We start from the raw sequence: 13217 nt of genomic DNA on the forward strand, positions 1-13217 counted from the left end.
ACTCACGAAGCTAAATTAGAAACAGAGATGAGGATGATTAGATGGATGTGTGGGGTATCTCTGAAAGAAAAACAAGCAAGAAATTAAGAGCAAGATTGGGTATAGAAATGATTGGAGTGGTAATGCGACGAAATAGACTAAGATGGGTTGGGCATGTGGAACGTATGACAAAAGATGACTGGGTAAAGAGATGCACCTTGATAGAAATAGGAGGATCTAGACCTAGAAGGCCCAATGGACAAATGTGATAGCGGTGGATATGAGAAGCATGAATCTTACAAATATTTATGATTAGGACCGTCAAAAATGGAAAAGAAAAATCAGAGGGAAAATTGGCCTACCTGGGTAAACCTGGAAATCGCCATAAAAAGGAGATGATTACTCTTACAAATTTCCCTGTTGTCGAGATTTTCAATATATTTCTTATTTTCGTATGAATATTAACCCAAACCCATTTATTTCTGTCTGAAAAAGAAATATAACTAGGAATTGTGTAAGATATTAGACACTTCTCTTAATGGTCAAGGTGGGCAAAGCCCATTTCGGCAATTTGAGGCCGAAATATGATTGTGTTATATTTATGAAAGTTAGTGTTTTCCACATGTTTTGGCTATAAAATATGCCGCCATTTTTATTTCTGAAATTTATGATATCATTTAAAATATTTTAATTACCATCACCTTGTGAAATACCTAAATCTTGTATCATATCATATGCTACATCAAACTCATTATGATTAAGATGCACCCTTATGTTGGGGATCCAAAAAATAATCGGCAGTTTGAGCACATGTATTTGAATTACTTTTTTCTTTTTCAAAAGTAGCTTTAATTTTTTTCTTCACGCGGAGAAATAAAATCATGGCATGATTGAATTATATGTTTTCCAAAAGTATCTCGTTTTTACGTGGGCCAAAATACATTTATCCCTTTGCACTTAAAGCAATAAGATAGCTAAATGTTAAAGAATAGTTTAAATTTTATATTTTTTTCTAAATATTTCTTTATTTAATATATTATTGGTAATTTCTTTCGGACAAATATCCAACTACCTCAACAGCTGCTTTCGGAACTTTCTTGCATATTTATATATGCTCCTTACATTTTAACAATACCCATTGCTTGGATAATTGTTCATAATGCAATATAAATTGGTAATCAGTAATTTTCTCAAACCATGCTTTAGCAAAATTATTATATTTAATTATATATTGAGATCCAATCAAATTAATAATGAGATAAATAATTTTATTTTTATATTTTAATATAAAATCTTATATTTTTAAAAAAAATTATAATTATATCGATGCCTTGATGATACAAATATATTTTTAAATAAATGTAACCTAATTAGATTGATAAATATGCTCACACATATTAGTTAATTAAATCATTATATTTATTTACCAATAATATTTTAGAGTATTTGACCAGGTCATATACTCCATCAGTCCCAATCAATTAACCGACTTGGCAACCCTGAAAGTGAGATATTTATGGATTTAGAGAGTGTAAGGCATTTATAGGAAAATGATAAATTATCCATAATTTGGTGTTAATAGAATCATTAATAATTTAGTTATAAATTATAATACAAGATTGTTTTATAATACAAGATTGTTGCAACCTGTGGGCTAATTGGACCTTTTCTAAAAAGATGTTTAATTATCATGGTTTATACGGTTGATCAAATTAAGATTTTATCAGGTATAGTTATGGGATTTTCTGCTTTTGGGAAAATAAGCAATGAGGGTCATGTTTATAAAAATGAAGGGTTTTAGTTAATCTGATGTCTTTTACACACAGAACAAAGGCTTTGGATGCATGGTCTTAAGTAAAAAGAAAATTAATTAATTGATGAACTTTAATAATTAATTGATAAACTTTAATTTTGGCCAGTTTATTTTCTTACATAACATAGTATTTTTGGAATTCAAAAAAGAAATTAAATATTAAAAATCAGAATTTAGTTTAAATTATATCTTTTTTATAAAAATAATTGGACAATTTTTAATTAACTGCACATTATTTCATTTTTTTACTGCACAAATATTTTATAAATACTGTCTAAAGCATTATTATTTTTAGTAATAAAAATACGGGTATGACTAAATACTGAATTGCTAAAATGAATTGCTAAAAAGCAATTAATCATAATCAATCAAAATTTTATTATGTATATGAGAATATACTTTTTATCTTCAGAAAATATACATAAAAAATTTTTTAAATTACTAGATCTATTTACGGAATAAAATTTAAAATCATTACAAAAATTGAGTAAAACAGATTTTTATGAAACTTTAGATAAACATGACTATTACCATTCTATTTAAGTAATAAAAAAAATTAGAGTGGAGTTGATACGACTTCATAGGCAAAATCAATAAAAACCAGTAAAATATAGAAAATATATTTTAATACTATAGATGGCGTTTAAACCATGATCCTAATATTTTTAATAATGTATTTATACGATTATATCTATATAATAATTTCTCTACATTCCTATTCAACAGGAGAACCACTTTTATAATATGTATACTATATTTTATAATGAAATTATTTAAAAATATATTATATAATCAAATTTTTATATAATATATTAACATATATTTTTATATTGTAGTAATATTATATTAAACCTTATATTTTAATGGCCTTTTGTTTATAATATTATATTATCTGTTTGCATATAATTTTGCTGCTATAAATCAAATATTTAATCGATAATTTTAAAAGTTAATATATTTTCTTGTTGATATGGAAAATTGACATTAATTTTTGTCTTGTTAAATAATTAAGCATACTATATAAATGATATTATTTTATACTAATTGACTTTTACTTTCAAGTTATATTATTAGAAATTTACCGTTATTTAATTTAATAGATACTTCTGATATTCTTAATTCTAAGCAAAATCTCTACATATATAATATAAATATGAGTGTTAATAATTAATTATTCATTCCTTATTTCTTAATATAACACTTAATACATTGCCAAATGTTTTCCTAAAAAATAGAATATGAATTAGAATACAGATATATCTAAATATAATTTTTCGGTCGCACGCAAACTTTCCTGGAGGAAAGTGTGTAAGTAGGTCCTGTCGGCGTTGATGTTGAAATATTCCTAGAAATGTAAACGACTTGTAAAAATTTCAAAAACACTTCCTCCGTTTTTTCATTAATTACCAATTTGAATCATATATGCATGCCACATAGCTTAATATATTTTCAAATGTATTACTTTCGTCCCGGTACCCCAAATTTTTTATTGTAGTTTCTGAAGCACTCGATTAAAATTTTTGACATAAAACGGTCCAATCCGAGAGGAATCACTGCATGTATCTTTTGTATTCCTAAGATAGGTCTTGGTTCCAAAAATCCTTATCTAAGAGAATAATTTCCTCTGCATCATACTCACCTTGTGTCATAATTTAAAACTCGCTACCGTTTATATTATGTTTTACATATTAGCACAGCTTCATTGGGGATGTTATTATATGACCTCTGTAAACTGGTTCTCGTCGTTAGCTTTTCACTGTGCCTTCAACACCGTCACATGCACTTTTCCCATGTGCAGTGGCTGGGAATGCCAAAATCTTTAGCATGACGACATATATTTGAAAAGTTTTTTCGATTTTTGTACTGAGCCGCGCAACGGAAACTGTATTATGCTATAGGCAATCCGATATCATAGTGTGATATTTATATTATATATATAACTAACGGTAACTTGTTGCCTGTGCGTTGGTCCAGTTATAACTTTGCGCTGCATCCTAAATAACCAAGCTAAATTGCTCTGCAAAATCACAGGCAAGTAAAAATTTTCCGTCTCCTAAATTTGATTTAATAAAATTTTTATAGGCTGACTGCTGACTAGATAGAAAGGAATGAGGTATCAAGGCTTCCATTTTTTCAATAAAAATTTTGAAATCTGGCTTGACTATTGTTTTCAAATTGTCCTATCGACAAATAACCATTGTTTATAAGTTATAAAATCTACCCGGTTATAATTGAATCTTTCTTCAAGTTGCTTTATAATGTATTCCGGCCCAGGGCAGTTTTCACAGCTTCTAAAATAGCAAGAATAAATAGGTAGATTACATAAAACTTTGGGTAAAAAGTATTTATAAGTTTTAAGATATAATGGTCTTTTGTTAAAAGTGGAAAATTTGCATCAATTATCATTAATATAAAATTTTGGTGGTAAGTACATACATATACATTATGTGTACCAAAACCTCCCGCTAATACAATTTTTCGGCCTCAAACTGGCATATTTAGAAAATTCTATTGAAATATTAAAATTTGTTTCTTTGAACAGAATATATATTTCTTTTAAATTACCAAGAATTAACCTCTTCTGTATTTTCGCTTTATCCCTCTCTTTTTAAAATGAAAACGCATCTTTCATGCTAGTCATTTCTCAGCTGATATCCTCGCTGTAATAGAAAGATTTTACAGCATTTACTATACTTTCATCAATACTTTCTTCCAGGTTCAAGATTAGGGGTTGATAAAATACCCTTTTCCATAATAAGTATTTTTGCTGTTCTCGCCATCACTTCCTCATGAATCTTTCAAATAGACCAGCTATTTGGCACCGAGGTTATAATTTTCCATTTATTAGAATATATTGTTTGAATTTATCTTAAGATCTACTAATATATCATCTATATTTCTTTTAAAATTCAATACTGTTTTCTCAATATTTAAGTTATTTGCAATGGCTCTTACTATTTTGTCAAATTTTTTTAGGATATTGTTTGTCCGATAGCCTCTATTTTTTATGGGATTGTTGTGTTGATTGATTCAATAATATCGGCATCTATGCCAACACTTTTAGTTTTTGTGAGCTTAAATCGGCAGTTATAGGAATTTGTTTTATTTTATTTAGGAAAAAATAATTAAATTAATATTTCTTTGATGATTTCTTAACAAAATTTTAATCGATATTTATTTAAAAAAATGTCATTGCATATATAATTTATTTTATAAAAATATATATTGCGATAAATATAGAAATCAATGTTAATATGATATTGTAGAAAAATATAATTATATATAAATTGTAACAATAAAGATAGTATAAAAGTAATACTTCTGTTAATCGTAGAAAAGTGATTATATAGAAATAATCGTAAAAATACACTATCAAAAATATCTGGCCTATAAAAAAAGTAAGGATGTGCTAAAATTAAATATCGGATCGGAGCCGATATCTATCGTTTTACAAAAATATCGGACCAGGCCGATACTTGTAAAAACCTGATCCGATCTTTTTACTTTTTTTTACTTTTTTTTCTTTTTATTGTTATTTATTTTACATTAATAACACTGTGTGACAAGAAAAATGGGAGAAGAAAATAAAAACAAGTTTTGGTGCAGAATTTGACAGTTCGAATCCGTTTTCCAAATTTTCCCTACACGTCAAGTTTTAAAAATATTACAGTATAAAGACAACTTTTCAAAATCTCAAAAATGGTAAAATTTAGGTCTTTATACGGATATATTTTAAAAAGTATCTAAGTTAAACTTATATTTCATTATAAATTTACTAATTTTTATAATTTTTTATCGATTGGTTTTTGAGAAAAATGGTAAAGAATTTCGTTTTGGGTGTCTTAAGTTTTCAATTTATTACTATCAAAATTATTAACTTTAGAAGATAAATTTTATATAATTTTGCTTCAAATATGCTCAAGATTATATATATTAATTCTAATTATGTTTCAAAAGTACTCTATGCCATGAAAATTCAACCAAAATCTATAAATTAAAAAAGTCGGTAGATATTTTCGTACTTTTTAATTTGTACACTTTTATTGAATTTTCTTTGCATAAAGCATTTTTAAAGCAAAATTAAGGTAATATTTATCTTTTTTAGTTGTATTTAGTAATATTTTATGCATTTATGATCAATTTATACCAAAATCAAATATCGGTACCCACCTTTTTAATTTGTACTCTTTTTGAATTGAGCATTTTTGAAGCAAAATTCATTTAAAATGCAATATTTGGTAATTTTTTATTAATATTTATCTTTTTTAGATGTATTTAAGAATATTTGTTTTTTTAATCAATTTATATCAAAATATATGATTTTCCAATGGAGTACCTTGAACCCGTAGTATGGGCAATAAATAATAATGCCAAATAACGAGTAGGAACTAGGAAGAAAGGAGAAGAATTATTTATTTTCGCGCTTAATTTTTCATAAACATTTAATTTCTTTCATTAATTTTTTTTTTAAATTGGATTTTAAATATTATTCAAATTCCCTCCTTATATAATATTCTACAAAAAATTAATGCCGAGGTCCTCTTGTTTAAAGTGTGTCTCTAAATTTTGTTACATCTGTGCGGGCTATATATTGCCCGCACAAAAATGTCCAATTTCTCCAATCATTCAAAGGATTTATGAAATTTATTACTATATTCCACTCTGCGATTTGGAAATTATTTGCCCCTAATTACATATGTAAAACATGTTATAATTCTTTTAATTCATGGGTAAATGGAAAACGGTCATATTTGCCTTATTCGAAACCTGCATTTTGGCAAGTAGCAAGAAATCATTCGTGGGATTGTTATTTTTGCTCGATTAATACATTTGGGTTTAATAAAAAAAATAAGAAGAAAATTCGATATCCTGAATTTTCGTTGGTTGTTTATCCGGTAAAATTTGCATACAAAAGTTCCTTTTTTTAATAGTTCGTAGCTGGAAAAATTACGTTGCCAGGACAATGACAATATTGATCTTGAGTATCATCCCGAAGAAGATACGCCATTTATGTCACAAGAGCAACTAAATGACATAACCAGAATTCAAAAAGAAAGTCCGAATTTTTAGCCTCAAGGCTTAATGATTTTAAAAAATGGAGTTCGAACTTCATACCGATTCCGTAGAGCATCGTTTAAAAATTTATTCTCTTACAAAAATTTTTTATACTATTCCAACAATCTAGGTCAACCTTTTTTACAACTTAATATTGAATTGGTGCCCGATAAATGGCGCTTGTTCATCCATCTATTCAAGCAAAAACAGTTTGAAAGCAGTTTTGCTTCATAACGGAAATTCTAAGCCATCAATTCCCATCGCCTATTCCAACCAGTTAAATGAATCATATGAAATATTTATTGTCAAAATAAATTATTCCATTTACGAATTTAAGATATGCTGCGATCTCAAAATGATCGCAATCCTGACAGGCCTTCAGTTAGGCTACACCTCTCTGGAATTCCAGAGAAACTCTAAAACATTATACAGTATCTGAATGGGAGGATCGTCCCAACGTTCTTGAAAAAAATCGCGTAAATATCCCGCTTGTTTCTAAAAATAAGATTTTGTTGCCTCCGTTGCACATAAAATTAAGACTAATCAAAAATTTTATCAAAAAATTGTCCGAGGGCCCCAAGATATACCTTAGAAATTTTTTCCCCAAGCTTTCCCAAGCAAAAATAAAAGAGGGGATTTTAGTGGGCCCCCAAATAAGAAAACTCATGAAGGACAGTTTTTTTGAAGATGAATTGTTACTCATTGAATTAAAAGCATGGGAATCTTTTAAATGGATATGCAGATCGTTCCTTGGCAATCATAAATCAGCCGACTATCGTGAAAAAATTGATGACCTATTAACAAATTATAAGGAAATGGGATGCCGAATGTCCCTCAAAATCCATTTTCATCATTCCCATAAAGATTTTTTCCCTGAAAACTTAGGTGCTGTGTCAGAAGAAAAGGGGGAGCGGTTCCATCAACAGATAGAAAATCTCTAAAAGTTTTATCACGGCAAGAATCGTATAAATATGTTGGCGGACTACTGCTGGAGTATCTTTTTTGAAGATAAATCATCAACTTCATATTCGCGGAAATATATTTAGATTTAACATTAAATGTTTTTAAATTCGATAAATTTTATGTTATTGTTTAATTTGTTTTAAATTCAATAAATTTATTGTATATTACAAGTTAAATCCTATATAATAATGAAGGAGGGGGTGGGACAACGGACCGATAAAAGGTTTATTAAAAGTAAAATATGAGATAGGTTAGCTTAGCATAATATTTTTATTTAAATATGAGAAATATAACTATTTCATTTAAAATAAATTGTTTGGGAATCGTACCGTGTGCAGTGTAGCGAAGAGAACGAACACAATAAATATATATTAAATGTAAGCTATATTAAAAAAGATTTTATAAATAAAGGTAAATTTAAAAAATATAGGTTGTTTAAAAATTGAGTAAGGATTTTATAAAAAATAATGTATAATAATAATAAGGAAGGTTTGCTGCAAAAAGATATTTTTTAGTTGTAGGGAATATTAGAACCGAAGTTATAAACCTTCAAAAAGTGCTAAAAATGACCTCTTTGGCCAATTTAACCTAAAATAAATAAAAAACCTGACATGCTAGACTGACAGCGGATTTAGAATATACATAAAAAACTGTCTTAAAACATGTTTAATTTATTTTCTCCCAAAAAATCAAGTCGAAATTTGTTACAGTGTAATATTTTCTAAATAATTTTTTTTAAAACAATAAAGTTTTTTTAAAAAAATAGAAGGGAACACCCAAAGTTTTATTTATTTTAAATCTTTTTAAATAATAACGCCAATTTTAATATTTATACTTTAAATAAAAGAATTTTTTTAAATATGGTATCTGAATTATGGAAATATTTTACAAAAGACAAAGATAATTTTACAAAATGCGTTATCTGCGGAATTCCAATTTCACGGGGAGGAATAATGAAAAATTTATTTAATACTAACAATATCCGTAAACTTTTTTTAATTATTGTAGAAATAAAAAAAATTAAATTAAATGAATAATTAAATTTTTTGCATAAAAAATATTGATTTCTTAATTACATTTAGTTCAATGGGGGGTGAAAATCAATATAAATATAGGATCGGTTCTGAAAAAGCGATATATTGGGCGAGATTGCAAATCTACCTTAAATGATTTATAGTATATTGAACTATCAACAACATAAAGGTTTATATTAAAAAAATTATTTCAATGGATGCCAATTTCAAAAATTTGGTGAAAAGATTAAGAGCAATGAATATAGGGAAAATGCCAATGGCAAATCCGCGGTCTGGAAAACGTTTTCATTTATATATGATGAAAATAAAGAAGAACTTAATTATGTAAGTTGCAATTTTTGCAAATATATGCTTATAATTCTATAACAACATACAAATGTGATATTATGAAATTATTTTAGGCATAAATCAACTAAAAAGGCATTAATGCGTATTTACAATAGAGAGTAAAAAGACTCAATTTACAATTGATAGCCTTTTTGGTACTGATCCCAAAAACTTAAAAGTTGTGCCAAATTAAAAAAAGAGTTTACAAAAATGCTCACCATGTTTTGTGGACGTGAATTAAGATCATTTGATGCAATTCATAGGGAAGGCTTTGTTGATTGTTGCCAACATTTTGTCAAAAATGGTTCAATATATGAAAATATTGATGTTAAAAGCATCATTTCAAATCTCACAATTTCTAGAAATTTAATAGATACTGCTGACGCAATTATTTCCGAAATTAAACGCATATATGAAAAAGGGTCGATGTGCTGATAACAAATATATGAAAATATAGTTAAATTATTTATAATTTTTAGATTCGATTGTATTTTAGCTTTTTTATAATATTTTTTACAAATTAAATAAAATGCAACTTAATATATATCTTGAATAGATTAAGGCCGTCAAATAAACTTTTATTTAAGGTGGCGATGAATAAATACACATAATTTTTTTTGGTTATTATAATATACAAACTCAAATTGTAAAATTATATTCGGGCTCGGGTTGGAGTATAAAATGTGTGCTCGGGCTCGGACAAAAGTTTTTTATTTCGGGCTCAGGTCGGGCTCGGACAAAAAGTTTTTAAATTCGGGCTAGGGTCGGGCTGTGAAAAATTACTTTGCAGACCTCTAATCGGCACAGCTCTATAAAAAGCCATGTATAGTATAAAAAAAATTTTTTTCATATTTTACTGGTTTATATAGATTTTGCTATGAAATCATATTGGTTCCACTCTAATTATTATTATCATATAGAATGGTAATTAATGTTTATCTATAGTTTCATAAAAATCTATTTTACCCAATTTCATTATCAGAATTTTAAATTTTATTTTGGAAATAAGAGGTCCAGAAATATAAAAGGTATAATCTTTATTTTAATACTAGATTTATTAATATATAAAAGCATAATTTTTAATCAATCATTAAATTAATGAATATAGACACTGGCAAAATGGGTAATTTTTCATGCTTTGACCGTAAATATCTTCAAGGGTATAAAAGCTAGGAGGCTAAAATTTTGCCCAAGTTTAGATTACAAGAATCTTAGTTTATATATAAATTTCCATCAAAATTGAAAGAAGTCGGCAGAACCTTACTTGGTTTTGACATGGAATGGCCCCTAAATTATATTCTAGTATATAAACTATCTACGCTGTGAATTTCAGATAATTTTGCGTGAACCTTTGAACTACTCTTACAGTAAATTTTAAAAAATCAAAAATTCGTAGCAAAATTTTCTGAAATTCACAAGGTAGATACTTTTTGGAAAATGATTCCGGCAAAATTAGGTCTTTAAAATAAAAATAAACGAACGCTATATTTGAATTTTATGAAGCTACAAACCGGTGTCGACGAAGCATTGCCTAAATATAAGATATCCCTACGAACTATATATATACTATAAATATAAGTCTATGTTTGTGATACCAAATCTACAAATAATAATTTTACCCAAACTAGAACTGTTGAAGGTGGAATGATCGAAATTAACTAAAGGCAAATTCATTTTATATTCGGATGTGTATTTACGTTTCTTGATATTATTATAGGTTGTTTGGCTAGTATTGGTATTGATTATCGATTCATTAGGATCGTTGTTACAACAAAAATTGTTCAGTAAGTTCAATTCTTTTTGATTAGGAATCCATGGAAAAAACAATGATAGAGAATCTTTTTCACGAAATATATTAAAATAGGTAGTGATTTTACTAGTTTAAATTTATAAGGGGTAAGTACTCATATGATAAACAATATATTAATTAATAAGATACGAAGAGGAATTTGATATCTAAGTACTTGCATAATTAATGTATTAAATATAATGTTGTATAGTAATACGTTACAAAAGTATTTTTCAAAAAAGAGGGGCATATTATTAGAAAAAGTAACGTTATTTGATTTATTACTGTTTTGTTTAAGTTAAATTAAATATTTATATAAAAAAATTATATAAATTTTAAAAAAAACAAATATAAAGCCAAGTTTTTAAAATAAATTATATGCGTGTCTCATTCATTTATCTTCTTTCAGTAAAATAATTTTAAATGTGAATCATCATTATCCTAAAGACCAAATGAAGAAATATTTGTTTTGAAGAAAGATATTGATAAAAATAAGACATCTATGAAAGAAATTAGTGCCAAGACTCATTCCCATGATAAAAAGCACCTTTTTGAAAATATGTCTAATGACCAGAATAATAACTATCAAAATTTATCGAGCTTAAATAATTTCCAAACAGTAAAACACAATTTATAAATTATAATATACCGCTCATTCTCAGCACTAGTGTTGGTAAACGGCTCGATTTGAGCCGATTTTTAAAAAACCTACTTCACATTTTAGCGAGAAAAATATTGCCCAAGCCACTAGATTTGCTAATAAATTTCCAAATGTTTCTCCCATTTATGAACAAAATATTGAAGTTTGCGTAATATTTTTCTGGATAAAATATTTAGTTAGCTAAAAATGTTTAACAACACTACTCAGCATCTATTTAACAGGTGTTTCGTAAAGAAAAGCGATGTTGTGAGAAAAAGATCTTGTTTGCCGGATAAAACTTTGAAAAACTATTGCGATTTAAATTTGCTAAAGTATTAATTATCATTATAGAATAAATGTAACGTTATAATAATAATAAATTCTGTGCAATTATTCAATTTAGATGAATTTTGGGATTTGTGTAATAAATGTATATAGTAAAATAAAATATTTTCAGTAATATTGGAGTTAGAGATATGCAAAGTTAGGACCGACCCGTACCCGGTCCGGCCCCAACGATTAGGCCCTAATTTTATTTAAAATGATCGGGTTAGGGCCGGGCCTAATATTTTTAAAAAATTTGGGACGGGTCGGGTCGAAACCAGGGATTTTAATATTAATTTTTGTAGATTAATAGCTTAAACAGGGAAGGGAGAGTAGTATATTTAATGGAAGTTGAAAATGTGCAACTAAGAAAAAAAATAAATGATTTATTGGAATATGCAAGTTATTTTCTGTGTTGTTTTAAATATAGCTTATATTCGGAGTATATGGCTAAATGGCATCTTTAAAAAAAATAATACTAGTTGTATTTTATTCATTATCTTTAATAAGTATTTATCATTACTTGTTTGTGATAATTTTTTAAATTAGTTTTATTTTCTAGTATGACTTATTAATTCGTGCATTTGTAATATCATATATATATAAATATCACTTAAATCTCTTTTCAATTTTTTTAATATATTTCTTGCAAAATCATTAATTATATATAAAAAATATGAGAATAATGTACAACATTATATTATTTAATTATTAAATACATAACAATTTTCTTTAATGCATTTTAAATTGATTAAATTTTGTAGGTTAATACTGTAATATAATTTTACTTATATCATAAATAAATAAAAGTAACTAATAAAGTTAAATTCTACCTTATTATTTTATTAAGAGTCTTTTAAAATTATCTAATATTATATATCAATTGTAGCTTAAATATTCCCTCTAATAAAAACTTGCTAAATTGGTATTTCTAAAAAGAAATCTTCCCTATATTAATGTTAAATATTATTTTAAATATTTATTTCAAATTTCATAATATAATTGTTTATTACTTAATATGTATGTAGATTAATGTTATTACTTATTATATAAAAGTGATTTAACAATAAAAATATTTTCTATACTTTTAGAATTGCAATTGAATTGAATATAAACTATAACTGATCAGGAGAACCTATCTTCATAATTTCATCTTCACTACTATAAATGTTAAACATTCTACAAATTAAAAAATATTACATATAAAATATAACCTTTACTTATTTAGTTTCGGTGTTGTTATTTTTAATCTATCTATTTTTGTGATCTGTAAAATTTCCGGTTATCAATATA

At 26.5% G+C, this 13217-nt stretch overlaps 1 protein-coding gene across 4 annotated transcripts in view; it reads right to left on the minus strand.

Annotated features, from left to right (window-relative positions):
- LOC135926092 (ubiquitin carboxyl-terminal hydrolase 22-like) overlaps positions 1–13217 on the minus strand; it is an 89468-nt gene that overhangs the window by 68972 nt on the left and 7279 nt on the right. For 3 of the 4 annotated variants that reach the window (XM_065461772.1, XM_065461773.1, XM_065461774.1), the window contains one exon: positions 10791–11009. The exons of the other annotated variant lie outside the window; for it this stretch is intronic. In XM_065461772.1, coding sequence (XP_065317844.1) covers positions 10791–11009 — 219 coding nt within the window. The remainder of the gene's footprint in view (positions 1–10790; positions 11010–13217) is intronic. 4 annotated transcript variants of the gene reach the window in all.

Source organism: Gordionus sp. m RMFG-2023, chromosome 3 (assembly GCF_954871325.1).
Source record: "Gordionus sp. m RMFG-2023 chromosome 3, tfGorSpeb1-WG-v2, whole genome shotgun sequence".
Classification (NCBI taxonomy): Eukaryota; Metazoa; Nematomorpha; class Gordioida; order Chordodea; family Parachordodidae; genus Gordionus; species Gordionus sp. m RMFG-2023.